General features: G+C 36.7%; 1 protein-coding gene across 1 annotated transcript in view; it reads right to left on the reverse strand.

The window, feature by feature from the left end:
* LOC121963071 (inactive dipeptidyl peptidase 10-like) overlaps positions 1-21,075 on the reverse strand; it is a 37,100-nt gene extending 16,025 nt beyond the window's left edge. Inside the window, exons 1-5 of the mRNA XM_042513441.1 lie at positions 21,011-21,075; positions 14,634-14,748; positions 14,442-14,537; positions 3,313-3,407; positions 418-492 (exon numbers count right to left, since the gene is read on the reverse strand). Of these exons, the coding sequence (XP_042369375.1) occupies positions 418-492; positions 3,313-3,407; positions 14,442-14,537; positions 14,634-14,748; positions 21,011-21,067 (438 nt within the window). The 5' untranslated portion in view covers positions 21,068-21,075. The remainder of the gene's footprint in view (positions 1-417; positions 493-3,312; positions 3,408-14,441; positions 14,538-14,633; positions 14,749-21,010) is intronic.
* Between the last annotated feature and the right edge of the window lie 3,378 nt (positions 21,076-24,453).

The raw sequence follows: 24,453 nt of genomic DNA on the forward strand, positions 1-24,453 counted from the left end.
TCGGTCCAGCCTCCAAGTCATCCGAATTATCCAAATAGCATCCAACCTAATCTTTTCAATTTGACTCAATTCCCATTTGAAGAAGCAGGGAGCAGCAAAGTGTTCTTCAGAGAATGAAAGTACAAATAAAAACACCACAAACCTAAAGACACATGCACAGAGTGTGTGTGTGAGTGTGTGTGTGTGTGTGTGTGTGTGTGCATATGAGTGAGTAACAGCTCCCTCCGGGTATTGCACAGGACCACTATGTAAATAACAGCCTGCAAGGAAATAAACAAAAGGCAAAAAGGACGGCTGGTGATTACGAGGATGATCCACAACTCCAATCACAGCTCGTGTGGTCGCAAATGAAAGTAAATTTGTTACCATTAATGTAAAAAATTTTGATTCAACGATGCATTTTAATTTGAAACTCACCTGTTTGACGTCGTAAGCGAAGAGCGCGTACTTCAGATCTGCAGAGAGCGAGTATTTCACCACCTTGAAGGCCACCTAACAAACAAGAGAAACAATTAGCTGAACCATAGAACATTTTTAGAGGTTTCTTTATTTGACGTCCCCTCAAGGATCGAGCTTTACTGCTTGAGCAGCGTCCCCAGTGTCACCATTATGTTTATCTGTGTGCGATGCAATGGGCTTTCCACAAACACCAAAGTAAACCCATTATTAGACGCTAAGAGCAACAAATGGAGTTGGATGTTGGCTGTAGGGGAGGAGGATGGATACAACAAACACACAACAAACGCCAGACTTTGACCCATTTGAAACCAACAAACAACAACATTGGTTGCAACATTTTTCGATACAAAACCAGATGTTTTTAGTGAAATGCATTCACTTGAGAAAAAAAGATGATTTTTTTTCATTAAAACTTTTCTCATAATCCTGAGATATCTTGTTAATTCAGACAACAGCAGATTTTTTTCTTTTTTTCATGAATATTCTTATTATATTTTGAGATAATAATCTCATTAAATTCCAAAAAACAGAGATTTTTTTTTCTCAAGCAGAAGCATTATGCTGGTGTAGAAATCCATCCACTAGTAGACAAAACATTTCCCTAAAAACAAAAAATGTCAAGCTGCTAGTGGTTTAAAAAAAAAAGTTTAACAGCCAGTGGTGCTAAAAAAATGTTTTTAAAAATCAACATGAATCTCAAGGCCCAGCATTTATAACAACAACAAAAGTCTTATCACCACAATCACAATCTCAGTGAAGTAAACAATGAATAAAATATCCTGTCTATCTCTATACAGAGCTTTTGGTGTACAGAGATTTTCCTTTATGTTTTGGCCTCTGGTCCACATCCAAAAAGAGTTTTAGGTAACTAAAACAGAGATTTTGCATGTCCAGAGCATCTCTCCTATCTTTGAACAGGAAATAATGGAAGTTAGATCTCCAGTATGTGTTTTTAAGAAAGGGAACATTAGTACCTTGAAGATGCTGAAGACAGCATTTGCAATATATTTTGTGTGAATGGAGACATTTCGATGAAGGTCGAGTGGACCGTTTTTACAAAATTCTATATACGTGTAGACAATACCTAATACTCGTACTAAAAAAAGAAGAAAAAAAACGAGAACAGCAGTGATTCTCTGTGTGAACTGATTTATGTTTAACGGGTCATGGTTGCTCTTTTGTGTCCACATATTTCCGGCTTTTATCCACATGACAATGACAAAAAAAAAAATGCAGCTGGCTAATCGAGCAACAAAAGGCCATAAAACCACAAGGGAGCCACGGCGAGTTCTGACATTTCTGGGAGAGGACAAGGAGCACAGATATTTTACAGACGACAGTTAGTCAGACGTTAAAAAACATGCCTCATTTCATTCTGGACTCTGAATTATGAGTTTTTTGTTGTCCTTAATTCAGCTCTTTGTGGCTCTCAGCTCAGTTTTGGTGCTGCAGCTGGTGTTGTTTGCATATTTGGGGGTTAAAATCAGACTTCCTAACTACGAGGCCACCTCTGCTTTTTGATTTGCATAGTTTGACAAGCTTACCGCAGGCCCCAAAATCCTCATCAAATCCTGTTATGCAACCATTAAAAGCACCACGATTTCTGCAAAATTCCTCCAAAATGAAAAGACCCTTCTGTTTATGAAAAAGATGCTTTGCAGAGAAGGCGAGAGGAAAAGAATAACAGGATTTTCTTTTACAGTATGAGCGAGGATTAAAGTGATGCAATTAGCAAACAGCTAAATTCTGCCTGCTATTAATAAACATTCCTGGATGGATGAAACATCTGAAGGATAATCAGATTACAAAAACCACCATATTGGTTCACATCACGTTGCTTTTTTGAGGCAAGGTGCTCTAAAAAGCAACGACTATTGAGTGATTCAATTGCATAACAAGCAAACACTGATCTAGAGTATTTCTCGCTCTCTTACTGGTGATTGCGCCGAGGTGAGCTGAGGTGAGGCGAGCAGATGCAGCGACCTGAAAGCTCGAGCTCGGTGCACACAACCCTCTCAGCAGGATATTATCATATTCTGCAGGTGACAGAGTGATGAGAGCTGCCAGCAGCTCTGAGGATCCAATCACACCAGAAATACAAGATCTCTCTCTTTTTTAAAAAAAAAAAAATGGCACTGAGAGCTCGCCAGCTGCAATGTTAGGAGCCCTTGTCCCGCATATATTATGTCAATAACAAAAAGAACACAAGATTTAAACATCTATTGGAGCTTTAAGGCTCTGTGATTTTCCTAAAAAGTGTTGAATGTGTTTTCACAGAAATCTGAGCACTTTATTTGCATTATTTTGCACCTCTAAAATCTGAAGATTCTTCCTAAAATACTGATAATCCTGCACAAATAGTTGCAAAATATCGCAATATTATATGATCAGTTTTTAGAGCATCAGATGGCTGCATGAGCCTTGTGGTATTTGAGCTTGTGTGCTCCCTTTTAGTGAATGTTTTACTTATTTACGGCATGTGTTTTTTGTATTATAGTGGTGATATGTATATCATTTACTCACCCTGCGTTACATTGAATTTGTGAAAAAAAACCTTGTTTTTCCTCCATGGTGAACGAAGCAAAACTATATTAAAACATCAATTTGCAAACTTTAACACAACTCATGAAGTTTAGTCCAACTCTCAATTATCCGTTCACATATGCATTATTGCGTAAAATTGAACGGATAGTGATCTAAATAAGTGTATAACTTTACACTGGTATTAAATTAATTTTAGCATGTATGTGCGGAAAGAAGGAATGCACCCCCACACATTTGTCTGCTAAAACTGAACAAACAACAGCAAAAAACAACAACAGCAAAGCTTAAAAATGTGGGTAAGAAACGTACAAACGTGCTGTTGGTAAGAATGACTTCCGTCTCGTTCGAGGCGAAGTTGAACTTGATGACGTGACCGTCGCGGTTCCTGTACACCACCTCTGAATCTAAGCAAAAAGCACAAAAACAACATTTAACAGGCAGAAGACTAGCACATGCAGCAGCTGGAGGAACAATTTAACTGACCTGTCAAATATGAAAGAAATCAAGTTAATATGTGTGAAGAGAGAGTTTTAAATATGATGCAGGATGAGATTTCAGTGCAGCTGCAGAGAGCAGAGCTGCAACACCGTTAGGACGAGCTTGACTGTTTAAGTTTGAGACTCATTTTAGGAAAACAGGAAGAAAACCTGAGGCTGTAATGCCCAAAACTTTTTCTTTTGTGACATCTAAAAATGAAAAAAATGTAGACTGTAGGGCTGTTCTGAGGTTGTGTTCACGTGATTTAGTGACAGTTTTTACCAGATTCTGACTGTAAATGCTTACATTTACTCCATATTCATGATTTAAAACCACAAACGTAAACATGTTACACCCTAATTAACTGTTAAAATGATAAATACTTAAGTCAAGTCAGTTAAAGTCAGTCTTAGTTAATCCTCTGAAGCCTCAGAAATGGGCTTAATTTCTTCTTAAGAAAATATGCACACAAAAAAAAATCCAAACCAAGAAAATGAAGAAAAGGCCAAAAGAATGAATAAAAACAAATACAAATAAATAAATAAATAAATAAAGTAAGAACATGTTACACACCCATCCACACACACACGCACACACACACACTTAGTAAGGGTTAGAAAAAAAAAAAACATTTTGATTAAAATTTAAATACATGGAACTCTCATTACAAAATATCCTCTTTTTTAATCGTCTTTTGTCACCACAAACACAGCTAGTCATGTCCGAGACTCTCATTAAAAAAATACTTGAAGCTGTTGTTAACACAGCTGTAAACGTGCCAGCCTGTCATTAAAAAAACTGTTTCTACCACTGCTAATGTAGCTGGAAATGTCTCAACCTGCCATTAAAAAATATGTCTAAAAATGTCCCAAACTCTTGTTAAAAAAACACTTCTGTTGCTACAAACAAAGCCAGAAATTTTCCTACCTCTCATTAAAAAAAAAACCACTTTTGTTGCTATAAATGTGGCTGGCAATGTCCAAAAATCTTGTTAAAAATACACAGTGCTGTTGCAAAAAACATGGCTGAAAATGTAACCTGAATTACAAAATAAGTATGAAGTGTAAAATGAAACATATTCATGTTTTGCAGAAATTTAATACTGCGACGTTGTCTTCTGGTGACTGGGCTGTAATATTAGTGTTGTTTGACCTTCCAAATTAATATCACCTTCCTCTAAACATGTCTCTACAACAATTGTCTCTTCAAAACAAATGTGTCAACTAATTGTTCAGTGGCTTTATCTGCAAGTCTAATTAGGCAGACTGTGTGGAAAACAATGATTTTATACTAATATTTTATGGTTAATAAATCCATGTAACAGTTATTCATTTAGTTCAAATGACTGAAAGTGCCACAAATGCATCGATTCACATCTAACGAGGGAAAGAAATGTCAAGTTTTCAGTGTCAACAATATCTCCCAGCAGGCTCGAAGGACTCGATTGCCTTAATGTGTAAATTGAAAATGACATCAATCAGCAGGAGAGGTCAAACATACGATAATTAATGTTATTCCTCTGGGCATTATTCTTCTTATCTAGCAAATACAAAAAAAAAAAAAAAAACAGGAAGCAGCTGCAGAAGAAGAAAAAGATTCACTCCTCTCTGATTTCCATTTCACTGGGGACTGAGAGTTTAATTTGCCATCGCTCTGAACTGTCCGTCTCGCACACACACACACACACACACACTCACGCTGTCCTGGATTTTTCTTATCGTACTTAGGTCATGGCTGCACCTTCCAGACCTGCTGTCACATTAATTCACCACATTTCCAAGATCCTGCAGAACAACAAAAAAAGGGGCTGTTGTTTCTGAAATTAGTTGCAAATGATGAAATTTAGAGATGTTTGTGTGATCAAGTCCTTTGATGCCAAATGAAACTAAATGTCGGCATATGATGCAAGCATGAACTTATGAGATATTGGCATGAAAAACATTTTTTTTTTTTTTTTTTCACAAAGACATCGCTGCATTTCTTGCTGTGATAGCAGCATGAAAAGCATTTGCTATTTACAAAGAATTTGCTGCATTTCCTAACAAGATAGTGGCATTAAAGGCCTTTTTTTTACCAAGACATGCTGCATTTCATTCAAGGATAGTGGCATGAAAAACTATCGGTTTTTTAACAGTCATTGCATTTCCTTTAAAGATTTTGGCAATAAAAGTGTTTTTTTGAGGAACTGCTGCTCTTCCTGATGGGACAGCGCTTACTGAGAGATAGTTGCACAAAAATGGTTGTTTCCTGTTGGGATAGTGGCAAAAAAAGTGATTATGTTTTACTAAAAAATTGCTGCATTTCCTGCTGAGATTGTCCCTGCAAAACCTGGTATTTTTAGCTAAAACATGATCTTTTTCAAACCATAAATACATTATTTTTGAGCCTAAACTACCCAAATATTCACCACAGACTTGTTGAGTACATAATAATGTGCAAATGTGACATATCTGTGGTTTGCAGAAACATACAGTGCCAGTTCATACATGCTGTGCAAGTAGCAAAACGCACCATAAATAAGAGAAGCAAATACAGTGCAAAAGAAACAGATGCTATTTCTGCTCAGGGGGCTGAGGGCAATAAGATTGCTTTGAGTTTTTAGCTTGATTTAACACAATTTAGGTTCATTCCTTTACTTCCACACTCTCTCTGTAAGTACGTAATGTATGACTTTAAATTCTCGCCTGTTTCAAATTCTAAATATCCTCATCAAACTGAACCAGGAGCAGCTGCGCCTGCACTCTCCCCCCAAACAACCTCCCGAAACTCATTTAGAGTGAATTTGTGGTTGATTGCAGGGGAGGAAATCACTCTCTGCAGCTTTCAGGCTTAAATGTGCATTAATAAAGAAGTGCTAAAAAGTAAATATGCATGTGAGAAAATGAAGGTGAGGATGCATCGAATTCAAAACAAGTAGACACTGGTGCAGACGCCATTTTTTCAAAAACTTTTACGATTATATTGTTTTGAAAAGTACGTAAACCATACAAATGTCTTCGACCCTTTGAAATCTGGAATGACATCAGTTTCTTGTGCTTTAAAAGGAGGAAATAAGTAAAAGGTCACAAGCAAATTACTTAAAAATAATTTTTAAAAAGAGGGGAGGATTATTAGAAATTTATGTATAAAATAGGGGAAACTTTATTTATTTATATTATTTTATTCTTATGTATTTTTTGTAAGCACTTTTTCAGTGCTTACTTGTTCGTGGATTTTAAAAAAAAATATTTTTTTTTGCATTTGCTATTTATTCCTCATTTTCAAGTCATTTTTCTGTAACTTTCTAACTAACTTTTTGCAAATTTTTGGGCCATGTCTCAGTGTGTTGCTTGTTGCCTTCTCCCCATATTTTTTAAAGAAACCAAACAAATTCTCAAAAAAAAACAAAAAAAAAAAAACATCTATGACATGACAACGCTGGCAAAACTCAATAAAAACTCACATGATTTAGGAAGAAGTTTTTTTGGGTATACATTTTGGGTGTCCATATACTTTTGGCCAGATAGTCTGTAATCCCCAGCGTATCAATAACAGAGTCAATGAGGATATATAATTAGAGAAAAGACTCTTTTGCTTCTTGCCTACACACATTTTACATAACATGATGATAAATAATGCATTATTCATGTTGTTTTTCTCATATGGGTCACTGCTGAAGATGAAGCCTATTGTTTGTGCAAACCTCATTAGCAATCATGTATGATGAGCCAAGCAGCGTGAAGCACTCATCCATAACATGCGCACACACACACACACACGCACACACACACACACACATACACACACTTCTTCCTCTCTTATGTAAGTACCTGGATGCTTTCTTCATCTACGGCTTAATCTGACATAAACACGCTCTGCTTTGCATTAACGATACATTAAGAATACACTATATCAGCATGAATAATTTAACAGTTACCCCGTGCACACACAGTGTATAGAAATATAAACACTGATGATAGGCAATGAAAGCATCTCGACTGTAAGACGATTATGAGGTTCAAAAGTCAGAGCAGCATCCATGATGCTGAAGGTGACGCAAGAAAATCATTGATGAGCTCACAAAATGGCGTAAAATATTGATAATACTGCGACCTGCTTCTCATTGCACTCCTTCAAAACCTGCAGAGGCAACACAGGGAGACCTAATGTTCGGTTTTGTTGATTTTTTGGCATGCTGTTTTAAATAACAAAAGGCAATATTAACAGACACACAAATACTACCACTAATAATAATAATGATGCTAATAATAATAACATTAAAAACAAGTATTACTAATGCTTTCTAAGTATTGTTATTATTAGTAGCAGTATTAGTAGTAGTAGTAGTAGTAGTAGTCGTAGTAGTAATATTATTTTTTGTATTAAATAAAAACATAGTAAAATAAAATAATACAAATAATAAATTAATAAAATAAAACAAAAGCATAAAACACAAGCAACTGATTAAATAAGGGGAATATATATATATATATATATATATATATATATATAATATATAATATATAAACAAGAAAAACAGTAGAAAATAAAAAAAACTTGGGCAAGACATAACCCACAAATTCACACAAAAAAAAAGTTTAAAAACTAAGAAGATTACCTGAAAATAAAAAAAAAAAAGGAAAAAAAAACAATAATAAACATGCTGAAATACAGCCTGTAGTTTGAGCAGCTTTATATGACCAGTACTCAGGATCTGATCTCTCTTGTTTATTTGCATTCATGGCTCATCTGTGTTTGTGAGTTTCGCTCTGGAGGAAAGTGCTGTTTGCATTTAAGGAAAAGATTTGGGTGCTGATTGATTGTTTTTGTTCTGGTTTCCTGACGGCTTTCCGAATCTCATCTTCATTAAATTCAGCTCTTGTTTGAACTCGAGAAGCTGCTCACATCTTAATTATTTCTTCCTTTATTTTTCTTAAAAAGTGTTTGGATGTGATTTTGGCATCCTGAGGGTTCCCTGCCTCTCCTCTGCCAGCGTCTCTCGTGCTGGTAAATTAGGAACGAGCAGCTATTGAAGCCCGACTCGGATGTCAGAGGAGAGAAGAGGAAATGAGTCGGAGGTTGTCAAGGAAGCAATTTCCATTACAGACATGTCTGAATTACGCCCGAAACACCTCCAGGAGGCGCGATAGTAAATTCAAGCCCAGACCACGCTCGTCTCGGGCTCTCTGCTCTCGTACCACCCAAAAGATTTACACCACACAACACATCAGACGTTAATTTCCCAACTTCATCATCTATCTCAGTAAAACAGCCGATAATGGGACAGCTGACCCTGATGGGTGCAAAAATTCATTATTGTGGCAAAAATCAGGTGATGCAATACAAACCCCAGCTAAAAATATACAGTCAATCCATCATTTCAGTACAAGTTGTGTTAGGATTCTGCAGATGAGCTTTTTCCCCTGCAGAAAAATGCTTCACATCTTCTAAAAAACATAGCTGGGAATGCTTTTTAGTAGCTTCTAGGAGATATTCCTTTGCTGAAATGATTGCCAAAACCGAAAAAACACGAATAAATGAATGAATGATGAAAATGAGAGAGGTAAACCAAAACAGTAGCATTACGGCCCCATAAAAAAACAACAAAAACAACCCAACAATTAGCTCAAAGCTGCTAATTTAATGTCATAATATTGCAAAAATTGGTGTTTATTCTTTGCAGGCTCATGCAAATCCACATGTGACCCAATTATTTTTTCTAGCTTTTTTTGGATTTATTGACAGTGCAGTTAAACTTGAAAGGAGGAGAGAGAGAGAGGGGATGACATGCAGCAAAGGGCCAAAGCCGGAATCGAACCTACGGCTGCTGTGGCGAGGACGCAGCCTCTGTACACGAGGCACCTGCTCTACCAACTGAGCTACTGGACGACCCCATGTGACTCAATTTTAATATGAAAATATTTATTATAGCTGCTTTAAACGCCTCATGATGTGTAATTCTACAAACTGCTCGAGATTAAAACAGATTCAGTCGAGAGCTTTTGTTTAGATCGACCGTGTGTGTCTGTGCTTTGAGGGAGTGCAGGAAGGTCCTCACAAGCACACTAATACCTACATCTGTATGTGTGTGTATGTGTGTGTGTGTGTGTGTGTGTGTGTGTGTGTGTGTGTGTGCGATGTCCCCACCAGAGTCCATAATGAGAAGCCACAGGCCACAGGACTAGTCATTAGTATTATCTCCCTGTGGAAGCGAAGGACGCGGCAGGCGGTGGATCTCTGTTTCATATCCAGAGCAGGAGAGCCATCTCTCACTGTCTCCCTCCACCTCTGTCCTTCTGTCACTCCCTGCAAGTCTCCAGGACGGATATATTTAGTCATCTACTTCCCTGTGTTTACCATTAAAGCTATAATCTAGCTGTCATGTTGTCAACAAACCCTCTCTCTGCTCAGCTCCTCCAGCCATAGCTGCTATTTTCTTTCTCTTTCCTCTTTCATCTTTTTTTTCCCATCTCCGAGATGCAAACACAATCTCTCGAGGTGCCAGTTAAACAACACGGACATTTGAGATTCTCTGCATTTGCACTTAAGAACATGTGGGGGAACGATGCACGGTGACAAAATGAATCCCTCGGTCACAGATCGAGGCTGTAACACCTCGGTCTTACGTAACATGTGAAGGAAATGTAATGAGGAGGTGTGGGCGATGTGGCCTGGAGCAGGACTGGGGAGGAAGGTCAGGGAACTCAAGTAGAAGAGACCTTCCTCTTGCTGTGGGGACAGAAATGTTTGGCCAGCTGTGAAATCACTGCATTTTACTGCTAATGTTATATTACATCTGTCTGAAGCCTTTGCTCAAAGTCAAGACAATCAGATGACATTTAGCTACTGTGTAAATGTCCTCCTTCAAAATCTGACAACATGCAACCCAATCGCCAGAAAAAATGTAAGTCTGTTTTTGAAAACAATGTATATGTTACATTTGTGCATTATTTTGTCATGGGTATGCCGAAAACCTCCCATTTTCAGGTCTGTGTTGAAGGTGTGGTTAGGTTTAGACACAAAAATCCTTTGGTTATGGTTATGAAAAGATCATAAAATGGCTTAAAATACCCTTGATTAGTGGCACAAAACAGACAGTTTATGTGAAAGAACCCACAAAAAGCAGCCAGGTTTGGTGCCACAAACACTAATGAAAACACCATAAAGTGTCAGTACAAAGCACCCGAGTTCAGTGCCACAAATGCTGCTGGGAAATGCTACAATGTGCCGCTATTAACACCAAGTTACTGTAAAAAACACCCAGGTTCAATGGCTGAAACACTGTTGGAGAATGCTGCAATGTGTCAATAACACACACCCAGGTTTGATGCCTCAACTGCAGCTGAGAAAATCCAAAATGTGCTGCTATTAATACCCTCTGTAAAAAAAAAAACAACAAAAAACAGATTTGGTGCCAAAAGGCTACTAGGAAACCCAACAATGTGCCGCTAAAAACACAAAGTTTCTGCACAAACATTGTGGGAAATGTGCTGCTAAACGGCCAGGTTTCAATAAAAAACAGCCAGGTTACATGCAAACACCACTGGGAAACACTGCAGTGTGCCTCTAATCACAAATGTGCAAAATGCAACAATCTGCCTCTAAAACAGCCAAGTTCTATAAAAACCATCCAGATTCGGTGCCACAAAAACAGCTGGAAACACCATGAAGGTTCAGGAAAAAACACCCAGGTTCAGCGGTTAAAACACAGCTTGAAAACACTGCAAAGATTCACCAAAAAACAACCATTTCTGCCTTTTTTGAACAGTGGTCTGCAGTTTGGAAGACGTCTCACCCAGGTGTATTTGTGGTTTGCAGAAGCCTATAATGCCAATATATTCTGATGCCTCACTTTTTAGGATGTACATCTGCAAGATTTAGTGCTGCAGAGACCAAAAAGCGCCTGTAAACAAGCTGCAAGTGTATATTTAATATGCATGTAAAACACAAATAATGTTTTTACAAGAAGTTTTACTGGAAATGGACAAAATTTTGGACATCGACAACAGTGTGCTACTCTAATGCAGTATTTTAACTCCTCTGGCTTTCAGTATGAAATTTAGGGATGCTCAGTAGATTTTATTGAGTACTTTTTATGCACACTGTGGGTTTGTATCTGCACGTACTGAAGTCTCAGGAATAATTTAGCAAAAGAGGATCAGATAATCCAGCTCATTCTCATTCAGCTCTTTTTTAAAGATTCAACTTTACTGGCTTTTCATTAATTCAATGGATTTCATATTTAATTTAATCTACTGAAAGACAGATCAAACTAAAAGCTGGGGTCTTTTTCCTGTGACCATTTCGCACTGTTACCGATAAGCGGTGTTGTTTTTATCGTTATAAACGTATTATAGCTTGACAATGGTTTATCACAGGGTGGGAGGATGTTTGACTGTTAACTCAACGTGACTTTGCGAGGCCATCTGTGTTGGGATTTATCAGCAGGAGTTTAGGATCAGTTGCATCAGTATGCATCAGTTTATCACCTGATGCATGTGTTATGATAAATAACAGAGAGACTTTTAATAAATATACAAAAGATAAGGGGTCGTGTTCACAAAACATCCTAAAAAGTAGCTCCTAAATGCCCAAACATTTTTTTTTCATTTCAAAATATAAATTTAAATTATAAATAGTACCTTAATTTATTATTTTTTAATTTTCAATTTTAATTTAAATTATCTACAGTTTAGTTTGGTTTTATTGATTTTTATTTTATTTTACTACATTGTTTATTTGAATTAAATTAAATTACCTAATTGATGTTTTTTTTTTTACTTTTATATCATAATGCATTTTTTTAATGTAACTGAATCTAATATAGTTTTTTTATGTGTAGTAAAATATATATTTTAATTCATTTTTAATGTGAACTATTTACATTTTTAGTATGATTTATTACATTTGTAATTTTACAACATTGTTTATTTGAATCTAATTAAATTTAATATGTGATGTAATTTTGTTTAACATTTTTCTGTTACAACTAAAACATAAAATAAATATTTAAATAAACTGTTCTTATTATACTGCAAATTCAGTCCCTAAGCATTTATTTAAAAATGCATCATGAACTCCCCCAAAAGTGTCTAGCTGTGTATGTGATTAGCTTTTACTGTGAATAACAAGGTGAAGAAATATATTTAAGGAACAAGACAAAGGAAAAGTGAAATTTTCTGTATTTTAAGGATTTCTGCGACCTTGATGAATTCACTGTAACTTTGCAGCTCTTTTAGTACACTAAGATCTTGATGAATAAATGGTTTTAATATATATTAAGTTATACTGCCCGTGTGAAATAAAACCACAGGTGGAGGGATTCTCATTTTTTATTAACGCACTTCCCACGGAGCTCTGAACTTGTGAACTTGTTTACATCCTTCACAGGAGGATCATGTCCATCCTAGATCAACAAAAATACAACTAAATAATCAATCTGAATCTAGTTGGTGATTATTTTTTTTTAGTTTGAAGACCTTTATTTTGGCGAGATTAAATCCTGCCTCCTTTAACAATCAACGCCTCGACACACAGCAGTTACTCTCAGCGAGAAATGAGCGTAAAGGTGTAAAAACCCTGCTGATTTCAAACCAGCTGTCCAACCTGAAACTATTTTAAATTCCTGTAGCTGCCAGACGCGACCAGCTGTTCCATCCAACCTGAACAACAGCCGACAAAATAGCACAAATATATTCGTTTTCACAAGATAAAAATACCAAACTGTGTCTCACAAACGTCACTTTGTCCTCAAAGTCACAATGTTTGGTTTGCCTGTTACATCACCGTCACTCTGTCCTCACAATGTCAAGCTGTCCTCACCTCCTGAATCTCCTCCTGAGCTCCATCACCTCCATGCCTCTCCCTCTCGGCAGACATGAGGTGCAGCAGAGGAGTCTCAGCGTGAGCACGACTCTCAATCAAAAAACCCTTTTTCAGACACGAGACGCGGAACATTGCTGCAACGTTTACAGAAAAACATCCGGTGACTCCTTTCACAATTTCTCATCAGTCTCATCATTTAGAGCAACGCTGTGACGCTTCTGACTGTGAAAATCAGGATTTAAAGTGTATTTTTCAACCTGGACTCTGTTCTCTTGTGTCTATGTGACTCATGAGAACATAAGTTTATTAAGTTGGTTCAGTATTAAGTGACAGCAGCCGGCTGCAATGTAAACACTCCGGGCATGTTTGCTCCGTCAATGCACGTCCAATAAAGTGCTTGTTTTTGCCACAGACAATCTCAGATTATCAAATGCACCAGACTACATTTAAATAAACATTAACTCTAGCATGGTAAAACATACTTCATTTAAAGCTGATAGAAACAAAATAAAAATCATACAATCGTCTTGGTTTCGTCTTTTAGTTGTTCCAACAATCACTAATTCTGTTTTGGTTAAAATAAACCCTCAATTCACCCAGTTAGATGTGAAAATGTGCTGCCTCTGCATACGCTTAAATGACTGTTTATTTAAATGGAGTCTGGTGGGTTTGGCAATGTTGATTTCAGGGCTGTTTTTTGGTTAAACTAAAAAGATCTCACACTTTGTCCAAGTACTGTTAGATTATTTAGCTACTTGTAAAAATGTTGTGAGCCTTCAAGAAAAACAAAAAAACTCAGAAATGACCTAGGAAATTCTGTAATATAATTTTAGATATGTAATTATGGTAATGACGAATACAGTTTTCCTCCAGACATTTTTCCCTAGTTCAATCAAAATAAATACATTTCTAAATCTACTTATTTCTTGCATTTTGTGAAACATTTATCACCAAGTTGCTCACTGACTTTTTCCCATATTTTTGAAAGAATTTGCACCAATATGCTCAGTGTTCAAAGGTTTAAATACTTGTGAAAGGCATTTGGAGCACAGGAGCATAAATGTGAAGGGTTACTGTTCTGATGCAAAATGAAAATAGTTGATACTCATGTATTTTATCACTTCTCCTGTTTTCCTCGTTATCTTAGCGGTACTCACCGCTGATCCACGTGGCCTCGGGGTCATGGACGCTGAACTCTGGCTTGTACAGATCGGCCACAGTCAGCCCGGACTTGCTGCTGCCGGGGAGCTCCGCTGGGACAAAACACAAGTCAATTCTTACAGCTTTATCACTACAGAGCAAACCGACAGGTGCACAGCAGTAAATGAGCACGTATAGACCCGCCCTACCAGGTGTGAGGACGACCACAGACATGGTGATGAGCGAGCAAACCACCACGATCACCAGCAGCGAGATGGCGATGCCCTTCCAGTTCCTCTGCGGCGGGCTGACGTCCACAAACTCCTGCAGACACACAAACAAGTTAGCACTGTTGCATTCAACCAACTGTGATGACAACAACAGCAAACGCTTTATTTTTCTTTTAAATGCCTGTGTGTCACTTGTGTCAGACTGCGACCCCTCTCTAAATTTGTGCTTCGTTTGCTATAAATAACCAAACAATATATATTTTCCATCTCCAAAAACAGAAAATCAATATGTGGTGGCAGATGTTTCAATCATGGTAGGCCAACACGTGTGGGAAACCCCGCATTTCAAGTTTCATGCCCCTCCTTTCAGCCAAACTAAAAAACATAAATCCCTAAGTGCTTAAGTTTTTTTTGTCCATAAACATCAGCAAGTTAACATTGTTGTTCTTAGCGTTTTATCATGCTGACTCAGAATTATGATTTTAAAATGAATACAATTTTAACTTTAAGGATTTTTTTTTTTAATCTGTAAAACAGACCACAAACAAGTATTACAAAATTTGGAAAAGAACATTTACAGTACATTTACTTCAGCAAGGAAAGTTTTTGAGTATCAGTACTTTACTTGAGTGTTAGGAAACATATTATTTTGATTTCACAACATCTTAAAAACAAATATTGTACTTTTGACTCCACTACTACTAAGTCTGATCATGCAGGTCTTTGTGTGCAGATTGGGCTGCATTTGGCTTTTTTATTTCACATGTTGTAAGCAAGTCATTCCAGTCGGTCGGTTAGTTTAGAGTTGTGAAGATCTGTAAATGTATTGTGACAATATACTACAATGCATTGAGATTTTAGTAGTTTGAATATTTAAGGTTTGATTCAGCAACTTTGTCTTGTACTGGAGTAATATTTGGGCAGGAGTATCTATACTTTTACTCAATAGAGTTGTGTACTTTGTCCACCGCTGCAATTGCCACAAAAAGATAAACCTGAGTCTGTTGCATGTGCTATTTTCAGAAAAACGCATAAGGACTGACACCAAAAAAGCATAGATGTAAATTTCAGGGGTGAAAGCAGGCAGCATGCCCGACTCAATATTTAGTTATGCTGAGTGCTTAATGCTTGTAATTTTCTGATTGCGTTCCCCCAAATCCTCCAGTGTTGAAATGAAACCTACACACTTGCAAAGAGAAGCATTCAGTTAGTATTCATTGTTTTTGCTCTTTTTTTCCGTTTGTTCAGTCCATTTTATTTGGGCTGACAGATTATTATAATCCTGTATTATTTCTCCCCAACTCCACAGAAAAAACAGCCAGCAGTGCATCACATTTAAAAATTGATATCTGATTACATCTGTTATTTTCTATTGTCTGAATAACCAGAATAATATGAGGGGATACTTCATGTTTTTATGAGGTGGAGGACGTAAACACGATGATTCTAGCAGACTTGTTAGCAGTCGTCTCACTCAACCACCAAAGGGAATCGATTTTTGCAGTTTGGCTCTTCATAAAACTGGACAGTGAAAGGAGACAGACACTTTTGCAGCTTATCCTGTCTAGACAGAGCCGTGATTATCCAGTAAAAACAGCCATCAGAGTACAAAGCTTTTTTTTCTGCACAAAAGAAAAAAAGAAAACACTTGGGCTTGACATGAAAAATGTAACTTGAGCTTTTTATTTTACACTTTCAGCCTTTCAGATGATTTTCTTAACGACATCCAAATCTGTAGCATCTCTGACCTGGCTGTCAAAAAGTTACAGGGTTACATCACTTCAACCGGACTCATCTTTTCGCTCTCACTTCAGGCTGGGATGATGAAAGTTACCTGACGACTTAAAAAACAGAGAAAGTGATGCAAGGAAGGCTTTAAGTTTAACGGCAAATTCGGCGAGAAAGCGGGCGTGGAGGAGATTTCCAGCAGCGACACTGCGGGGAACTGTAATAGGTAGCTGTCATACGGTGTTTAGCCCGCCATTCTTCAGAGCTTGAGAAAAAGACAGAGTGATACATCAAAGAAGACAGTGTGAAGCCTCTCGCACACATCAGACGTGTCAGATTTAATGTTGACTTTTTTAGCTGCACCACTTGTTTCCGCTGGTTAAACTCCATGTTGAGAGAGGTGAACGAGTACCACTTGTTGCTTTCAGGGATTTGTTATTGCTGAAAAATGTTAAAAAAGACTTTGTGGCCCTTTGGTTGATTCAATTTCCAGACAAATAAAATTTGTCAAACTCACAACCATCCCAAATTTTCACAAGGACTTGAAAATAGCTGGAATTTAATAAAAAAAAATTTCGTTTGTTTTTTTGCTCAGAGTTAGTTGAGAGGATTAATCGACCAACATGAATACGCATTACATATGATATTAAAATATCTAATTTAGTGGATATTTAGCATAAATACTTAATACTAAATATCTAAAGAGCAGCTGGTTTGCTTAACTGAGCATAACGCTAAAAACAGCTGGCAGGGCTCTGTTTAAGCTTATATCTTACTAATTAAATTTTTGTATTTTATTTGCTTAATCTAAACAAATGACTAAATATATTGTGCAGTATTTGTGATATATATTCTAAACCCAATCACCAGTATACATTTTGGCATGGTGCACTTTTGCAAACCAAAAAAATGTAACATCAGGACATTTCATATTTAGCAAAAATGCTGAAACATGTAAAACATCATGTTTGTATGTTTTTTGCTGTCACTACAAATACAGCTGTAAAAGTCCCAAACTCTCATTTAAAAAACAACCACTTTTGTCACTATAAACTCTACTGTTAATGTCCCAACATGAGTCAAATAAAACACTTTAAAACACTACAAACATGGCTCAAAATGTTCAGATTTCTTGTTAAATATACCTGCGCTTGTTGCTACAAACACAGCTGGAAATGTCTCAAACTTTAAAAAAAAAAAAAAAAAAAAAAAAAAAAATACCCACAACAAAAACTCTCGTTAAAAAAATTCCCACTTTAGTCACTACAAAGATGGCTTGAAATGTCCTAAACTCTTGTCAAAAAATATAAAATGTCAAAATGCTTTTGTCCCTAAAAACATGGCTAGTAATGTCTCAAAACTGTCCCGGCTGCTTGAGTCACAACAAACAGCTGGAAAAGTCCAGATTTCTGGTTAAAAAATATTTGCTTTTGTTGTTAAAAAAAACCCCCAAAAAAAAACTTTTTATAAAAAAAAAAAAAGACACCCACTTTGGCTGGTCAAAGCATCACACAGTCCCCTCCTCCGCCTGATGAGAACCTCAGCCCAAATACTTGTAAAACACATATCCGCATCAACAAATACGTAAAATGCCAACATTTTCCACTGGCAAGTGAACTGTTCTAAATCTTTGGACGCAGCCTGAATCCTTTTGGTTACAAAGATACCGGCTACTAAAGAACATTATGTAACATCATATATACTGTACATTTACTACACTACTACTATATAGTACTGACTTAAGTGTAACTGTAGGATACGATAATCATCAAGAGAAGATGCACAAATGTGTCCAGAACAATCTGTATCACGTGTACCGCTGAGTGAGGAGGAAACGGTTTAATTAATGAAGCAGGAAAAAAGGATTCACACACACACACACAGCGAGCATGCAGAGAATTATCTCAGAGATGTTGAACTAATACTCAGAGAGCAGTCGATGGCCCAGTGGTGTGCAAAGACTCTGTGTGTGTGTGTGTGTGTGTGTGTGTGTGTGTGTGTGTGTGTGTGTGTGTGTGTGTGTGTGCTTGCATAAAAGCAAGCTTTAGCAGATGCAGTTTGCTGCAACAGTCTGTTGATCAGACTCACTTCGGTGGAAAGAAAATCAAGTGAGGGAATTGAATGTGTGTCTTGTGAATTACAGCGATAAAAACATAAACAATCAAAGACTAAGTGGCTGACATCAAGAAAGTCAAGAAAATAATAAAACAATAAAAAATAAAAAACAGGGAAGGATTATAAGAAAACTTTCCAAAAAATACAAAAAAAGTCCAGAAAATTGTATTAGTACTTATAATAACGTTATACTTAAAATTAAAATTAATTCAGTTAATTATCTCAAAAAAGATTATTTCTTTTGCATTCCATAAAAAATCCCCAAACCTGCTTATACCAACCTAATCCTGGTTTGAAAAATGCTCAAAAATTAAACAACATCTCAGGCTATGACGAAGAAAGTAAAAATAAAAACAAAACAAAACAAAAAAAAACAATGGATCCGAAGAAGAGAAATTACAAACCTAAACTCAATCTGGATCAACCCACAACGTATATTACTACTTTTTTAAAAAGTATATGTACTACTGGAATATAAAAAATGGATGGAATTAAATGATGCTCAAATTTTTCTAGGGAAGAACCCCAAATCCTTTATTTCATGTCCCCAAACTATATTAAAATTTGCATATTTCTTTGTTTTAACTGATTTTCTGATGCTGTCGCTTTTCATTTTATTATAGTATAGAATTGGGCCTATTTAGCCAGTCATATGTGTATTTATAGTGTTTTACTGCATCTGTGCTCTAAACCTTGTACAACATGCTTTGGAAATCGCCAGCTGCATGTGATTATGGTCCAGCCAGGCCTTCCTCTACGAGAGATAATGACTTTATCTGAGTGGCACATCACACAATATGAGATTATGAAGAGATTATAGATCTCACACCTGTTTAAACACACACAAAATCATCAACAGTTGACTTCCTAAAAACAGAAAATCTCAGTTTAGGCTTGGACACACTGAGACTGAAATAATTGGAAACGTCCCAAACTCAGGTTAAGAAATACCCGCTTTTTCACCACAAACACGGCTTGAAATGTCACAACCTCATTAAAAAAAAACATTCTGTTGCCATGAACACAGTTGGAAATTTCCTAAACTCTTATAAAAATGCCTGCTCTGTTGCTACAAAAACAGCTGGAAATGTCCCAAACACTTGTTTAATATACCCGCTTTGGGTTTTAGAAAAACGCCTGGAAATTTCCTGAATTGTGGTTCAGAAATACCTGCTTTTGTCGTACAAACATGGACACAATGTCCAGAATTTGTGTTTAGAAATACATGCTTTAGTCACATCGAACACATCTGGAAAAATTATCATACAAAATCCCTTATCTTTTGTAAAAAAAAAAAAAAAAAAAAAAAAACATTTGCTTTAGTCGCATCAAACACGGATGGAAATGTCCAGAAGTCACATAGAGAAATACTTATAACAAAGAAATCCCTTATATCTTATGAAAAAAGAACAAACCTGTTTTTTTTCGCTATAATCACACCTAAACATGTCCAGAACATGCTACAAACAAGCTGGAAACTCCCCAAGCTCATGTTTAAAAAAGACAACAGCTGGAAATGTGCCTAACTATTGTTAACCTGCATCTGTTTTTCTCACTACGAACATGACCAAAATGCCCCAAAGTCCAAATATCAGTTGCTTTTGTCACTAGATGGAAATATCCCAAACTCTCATTAAAAATGCCAACATTAGTTGCAACAAGCACAGCTGAATTTTTTCCTCTTGTTAAAGAAATACCTAAATCCCTGACTTCTTGTTAAAAAAAACATTTGCTTTTGCTCACCACCAACACCGAAGTTGCATTGAGAAAAGCCCACTTTTGTTGCTACAAACAAGGGAGGAAATCCACCAACCCTTTGCTTAAAAAAACACCTGATTATGTCTCTCCAAACATGGCTGGAAATCTCCAGAACTTGTGTTAGGATATAGCTGCTTTTGTGCTACAAACACGGCTGGAAAATCCCAGACCTATTGTCAAAAAAAACCTCTACTGCTGTTCTTGCTGAAAAAAAAAACACCACAAAAAAGCATTTATCTGTAAAATTATTCTTTTTTTTTTTTTAATAAATCATCACTATATGCTGACTTTCTTAAGACAGAAACCCTAACTTCGGCATGGACAAGTAGAATATACTGAGCCTGAAATTAATGCCACAACATAGGACAGTTTAGAAAATGAGCTGAAAACGATTTTAAGGTTGTAAAATACAGTTATTTTCACATAATTCTCATAAACAGCCTGTGCACTGATTGTTTTCACTGAGCAAGAATCAATCTACAGTTACAATCCTTAAATCAACATGCACCATGAAGACAAACAACAAAACCCAGGAAAATCATTTAGGACCTTGCTGTAGTTTATTGCATTGTCAGTAATTATCCCATAATAATCCATTCATATACTAAGCGTGCACGAGCGCCAGCTGAGCGCATCTCGTAACCATAGTTTCTTCTTAATGTCCTTGTAACGTGTCTTACAGGATGACTGTCCTCACAGAGCACATTTATACCATCACAGCTGAATGAACAGAAATAATGTTTGTTTCTGGATACCTCATCCTGCTGCCCCTCTTTCGGTTTCTTCTTGGTCGGATCTTTGGACGCCGTCATTGTACCGGAGCCACGGTCCTTCGCTCTCCCGGTAATAACATCCAAACCTGTCGGCGCGTCAATTTAGCGGCGCGAGCGGCAAGCTGCAGAGTATCACGACGAACACGACTTCCGGGTTTGACTTTCAAGATAGTCACAGTGTTTCTTTTCGAAAGAAAACCAACCATAAAATTACTCTAAAAGCTACTCTATACTGTGTTTTGTTTTGTTTCTTTTCTTTTTAGGGGAGTGGAACAGTTTTAGATTCACTCCACAGTGAAAAATGATTTAATTCTTAAATATTTTGTCATGTGCTTTCATTTTGTTAACAAATATCAACATCCGGTGTTACTTTTTCAAATTTCTGGGTAATTTCGACAGGTTCAAGGTGTCTTTTTTGTCTCTCCGCTGCACAAAAAGGACTAATTTCTCTCATTTGGCGCTGTCCTTGGTGCTGAAACACTGAATCTGTTACAGTGAAAGGAGCGCTGTCCGCGGTGCTGAAAATCATATCGGCAGTCCCTGTACAACTTTACTTGAGTAATAAAGTATAGGCTTTCACAAGCATTTAAATCTTTTGACATCTGGGAAAATTGGCACTATTTCTTTTAAAAATTTGGGGGAAAATGCTAATGAGCAACTTTGCAAGAAATGTTACACGAATTGCAAAAGAATTGGTAAAAGTTGACATAAAAATGACTTGGACATGAAGCAAAAAAAGACAGTAAATTATTTAAAAATAAATAAATAAAATCAATTTAAAACAAAATGGGAAAACTAATTATAAACACCATATAAGCCTTTTCAGGTCAGTGCCTTAATCTTCTTTTTTTAAGTCTAAACATATTTTAGCTGCTATCAATTTTCAGCAATTTTTCTTGTAACATTCACTAATTTCATGCTATTTCATGCTTTGATTTTGATTTTTTTTTTTTTCAAATAAATAACTAGGGAAAGATATCCAAAAAATGATATTTCTAATTATAATGATAATAGATTTATTTATTTTACAAGTTTAATTTTAAGCACTTATTTCAGGTTATGTCCTGGTTTGTTTATTGCTATTGTATAATTAAAAGTAACAAAGAAACTTTTCTTTTTTAAATTTTCAGGGAATCTTTTTTCTCATAGCTTTATTTTTTGTTTTTAATTGGCCAATTTTCTCAGGCATAAAAGGTTAATTAAATTAAAAATCGTGTCTGGTGTAAATAATCTAATTACTGACAAATGCTTTTTAAAAAAAAAAAAAAACAAAAAAAAAAAAACATCATCTCTTTAGATGGTATCTATTGATATTTATAGTTTGTGAATCAGTTTTTGTGTAGCAGAATAATATTCCCATAGGGACATACAGTGCGCCTGTGTCCTGCACTTTGTGGTATTTTTACCCCTGATGATGTCACTCTACTGCTCCTACAGTATCACTTCAGCGACTGAAGAGCTCCTCTGCGATATCTGGTATGAGAATATGCCTGGGAAATAACTTATAGGATTATAGTGGTGTGTGTCATCGGAGAATGAACCAGACCGAGACTGAAATCCCTTCAGAGGGGGATGAAGCGAAACAATCGGGCAGATCAGTAACCAGCTGGCCTTTCCTGCTGCCAAGTGACTGGATGCAAACTGATAGGTGTCATAAAGAAAGCCCAGAAGACACAAACCCCTGGCCAACACACACACACACACACACACACACACACACACACACACACACACACACACACACACACACACACACACACACACACACAAACATAAACAACACACACACACATCTGCCCACTATCCAAAAATAATGATGATAAGACGAGGTGGGGAAATGAAAAGAGAATTAAAAGATGGAGCAGTGGACGGCAAAAGACAAACCAGCCTGCGGATATGAGTCTCCTCTGTGTTTGTCTACACTTCTGGGGACCAAATGCTCCCACAAGGACGCTCAAAAGCCTGGTTCCCCTTGGTTACTGTTGCTATGTGTATCAATTGGCTGATGCTTGAACTTTACATAATAATAACATAGCTAGCATTTCTAAGCTACTCCAAGCTTTCAACACATTTGTATGAACACATTTTCAGACCTTTCCTATAACTCTTCTATAATATTACACCCAATATCCATAACTAGAAGTATGGCTTAGTTAGGCCTATATAACAATCATAGGTGCAGCACATGCCAATGTATATCATGTGATAGTAACATTTCAACAGTCATGGAGGGCAGTAGTAGATTTTAAATTAGCAAGTCAAGGAAGGGATTTCACATAGCATTCGACAAGTCACGGGATTTTTACAACCGTATTTTGAATAAAAGCCAAAGCAATGTATATTTAAAACTTTTACAAACCTCTTCTAGGCCTGGAAAACTGTTTTTATATTTCATCCCATGAATTTCATGATAGTGGGAACAAACAGTGTGTAACCATCTAGAGCTGCAGCTAGCAAGCTAATAAACTGTTTTCATGTTACCTTCAAATGGAACTTGTGACGCTTGCTTGCGAGATAAAAAAGTTGTGTAAACAATATGCTTGGCAATGAAAACATAGATGCTACTATCTGCGCCTGGAGGGCAAAAAGTCTAACAATATTAGTGAGTGAGCAAGTGGGTCATATATTGCAGAAAAAGGCAGCCTATACCCTAATGCCAGGTAAAGGATGAGGCATTTGGGAATATTAAAACTTTGCTAAGATATATAATAAAATCACAAAGAAAAATTTTCTCTTTTTACATACTTATACTTGCTGTTTTGCATGCGGAAGTGCATTCACATGTAGACAAAAGTGAGGCAAAATGCAGAGCACTACCCGAATGGTGTACTCATAATAGCCAAAAAGTTGCAGAAGGAGAGGGAACACCAAACTTTTAAGAAATGGCAGCTGAAAAAGCTGCATGGCTTGTGGTTGCTCCAGTGAAAAAGTAACAAGACTACAGATGTTTTGGTGGACCAACCCATTTGCCAGAAAAAAAAAGAGAAACATGGGCAATTTATGATTCTGCAAAACCAAGGATACCCAAACCATGGTCTGCAGCTTGACATTGCTCACCCAGGGACAACACATGCAAATGTAACTTTTCTCTTGGCTTAAACATAACATATTGGTGGTTTTAAAAGACATACAATGCTAAAATCTTCAGGCGAGCAATCAGGGTAAAATATTAGCAGTAATGCTCTGTCCCTTTGCAATTTGCTATTAAAAAAAAAAAAAGAAGAAGCAATCAGATGTTGTGAATGTCATTTTCAGGAAGTGCACAGCACATCTGATCTGAGACAGCACTAGATTTTCATAATGTGTGCTTTTCACGAGTAAGTACACTGTGTGTGACGTTAATCAGTTTTCATACATTGTGTACTAAGGGAATTGTCCAATTTGACGCAGCAACAGTGTGACAGTTGTGGAAGAACTCCCATCTT

This window comes from Plectropomus leopardus, chromosome 24 (genome assembly GCF_008729295.1).
Source record: "Plectropomus leopardus isolate mb chromosome 24, YSFRI_Pleo_2.0, whole genome shotgun sequence".
Lineage (NCBI taxonomy): Eukaryota > Metazoa > Chordata > Actinopteri > Perciformes > Serranidae > Plectropomus > Plectropomus leopardus.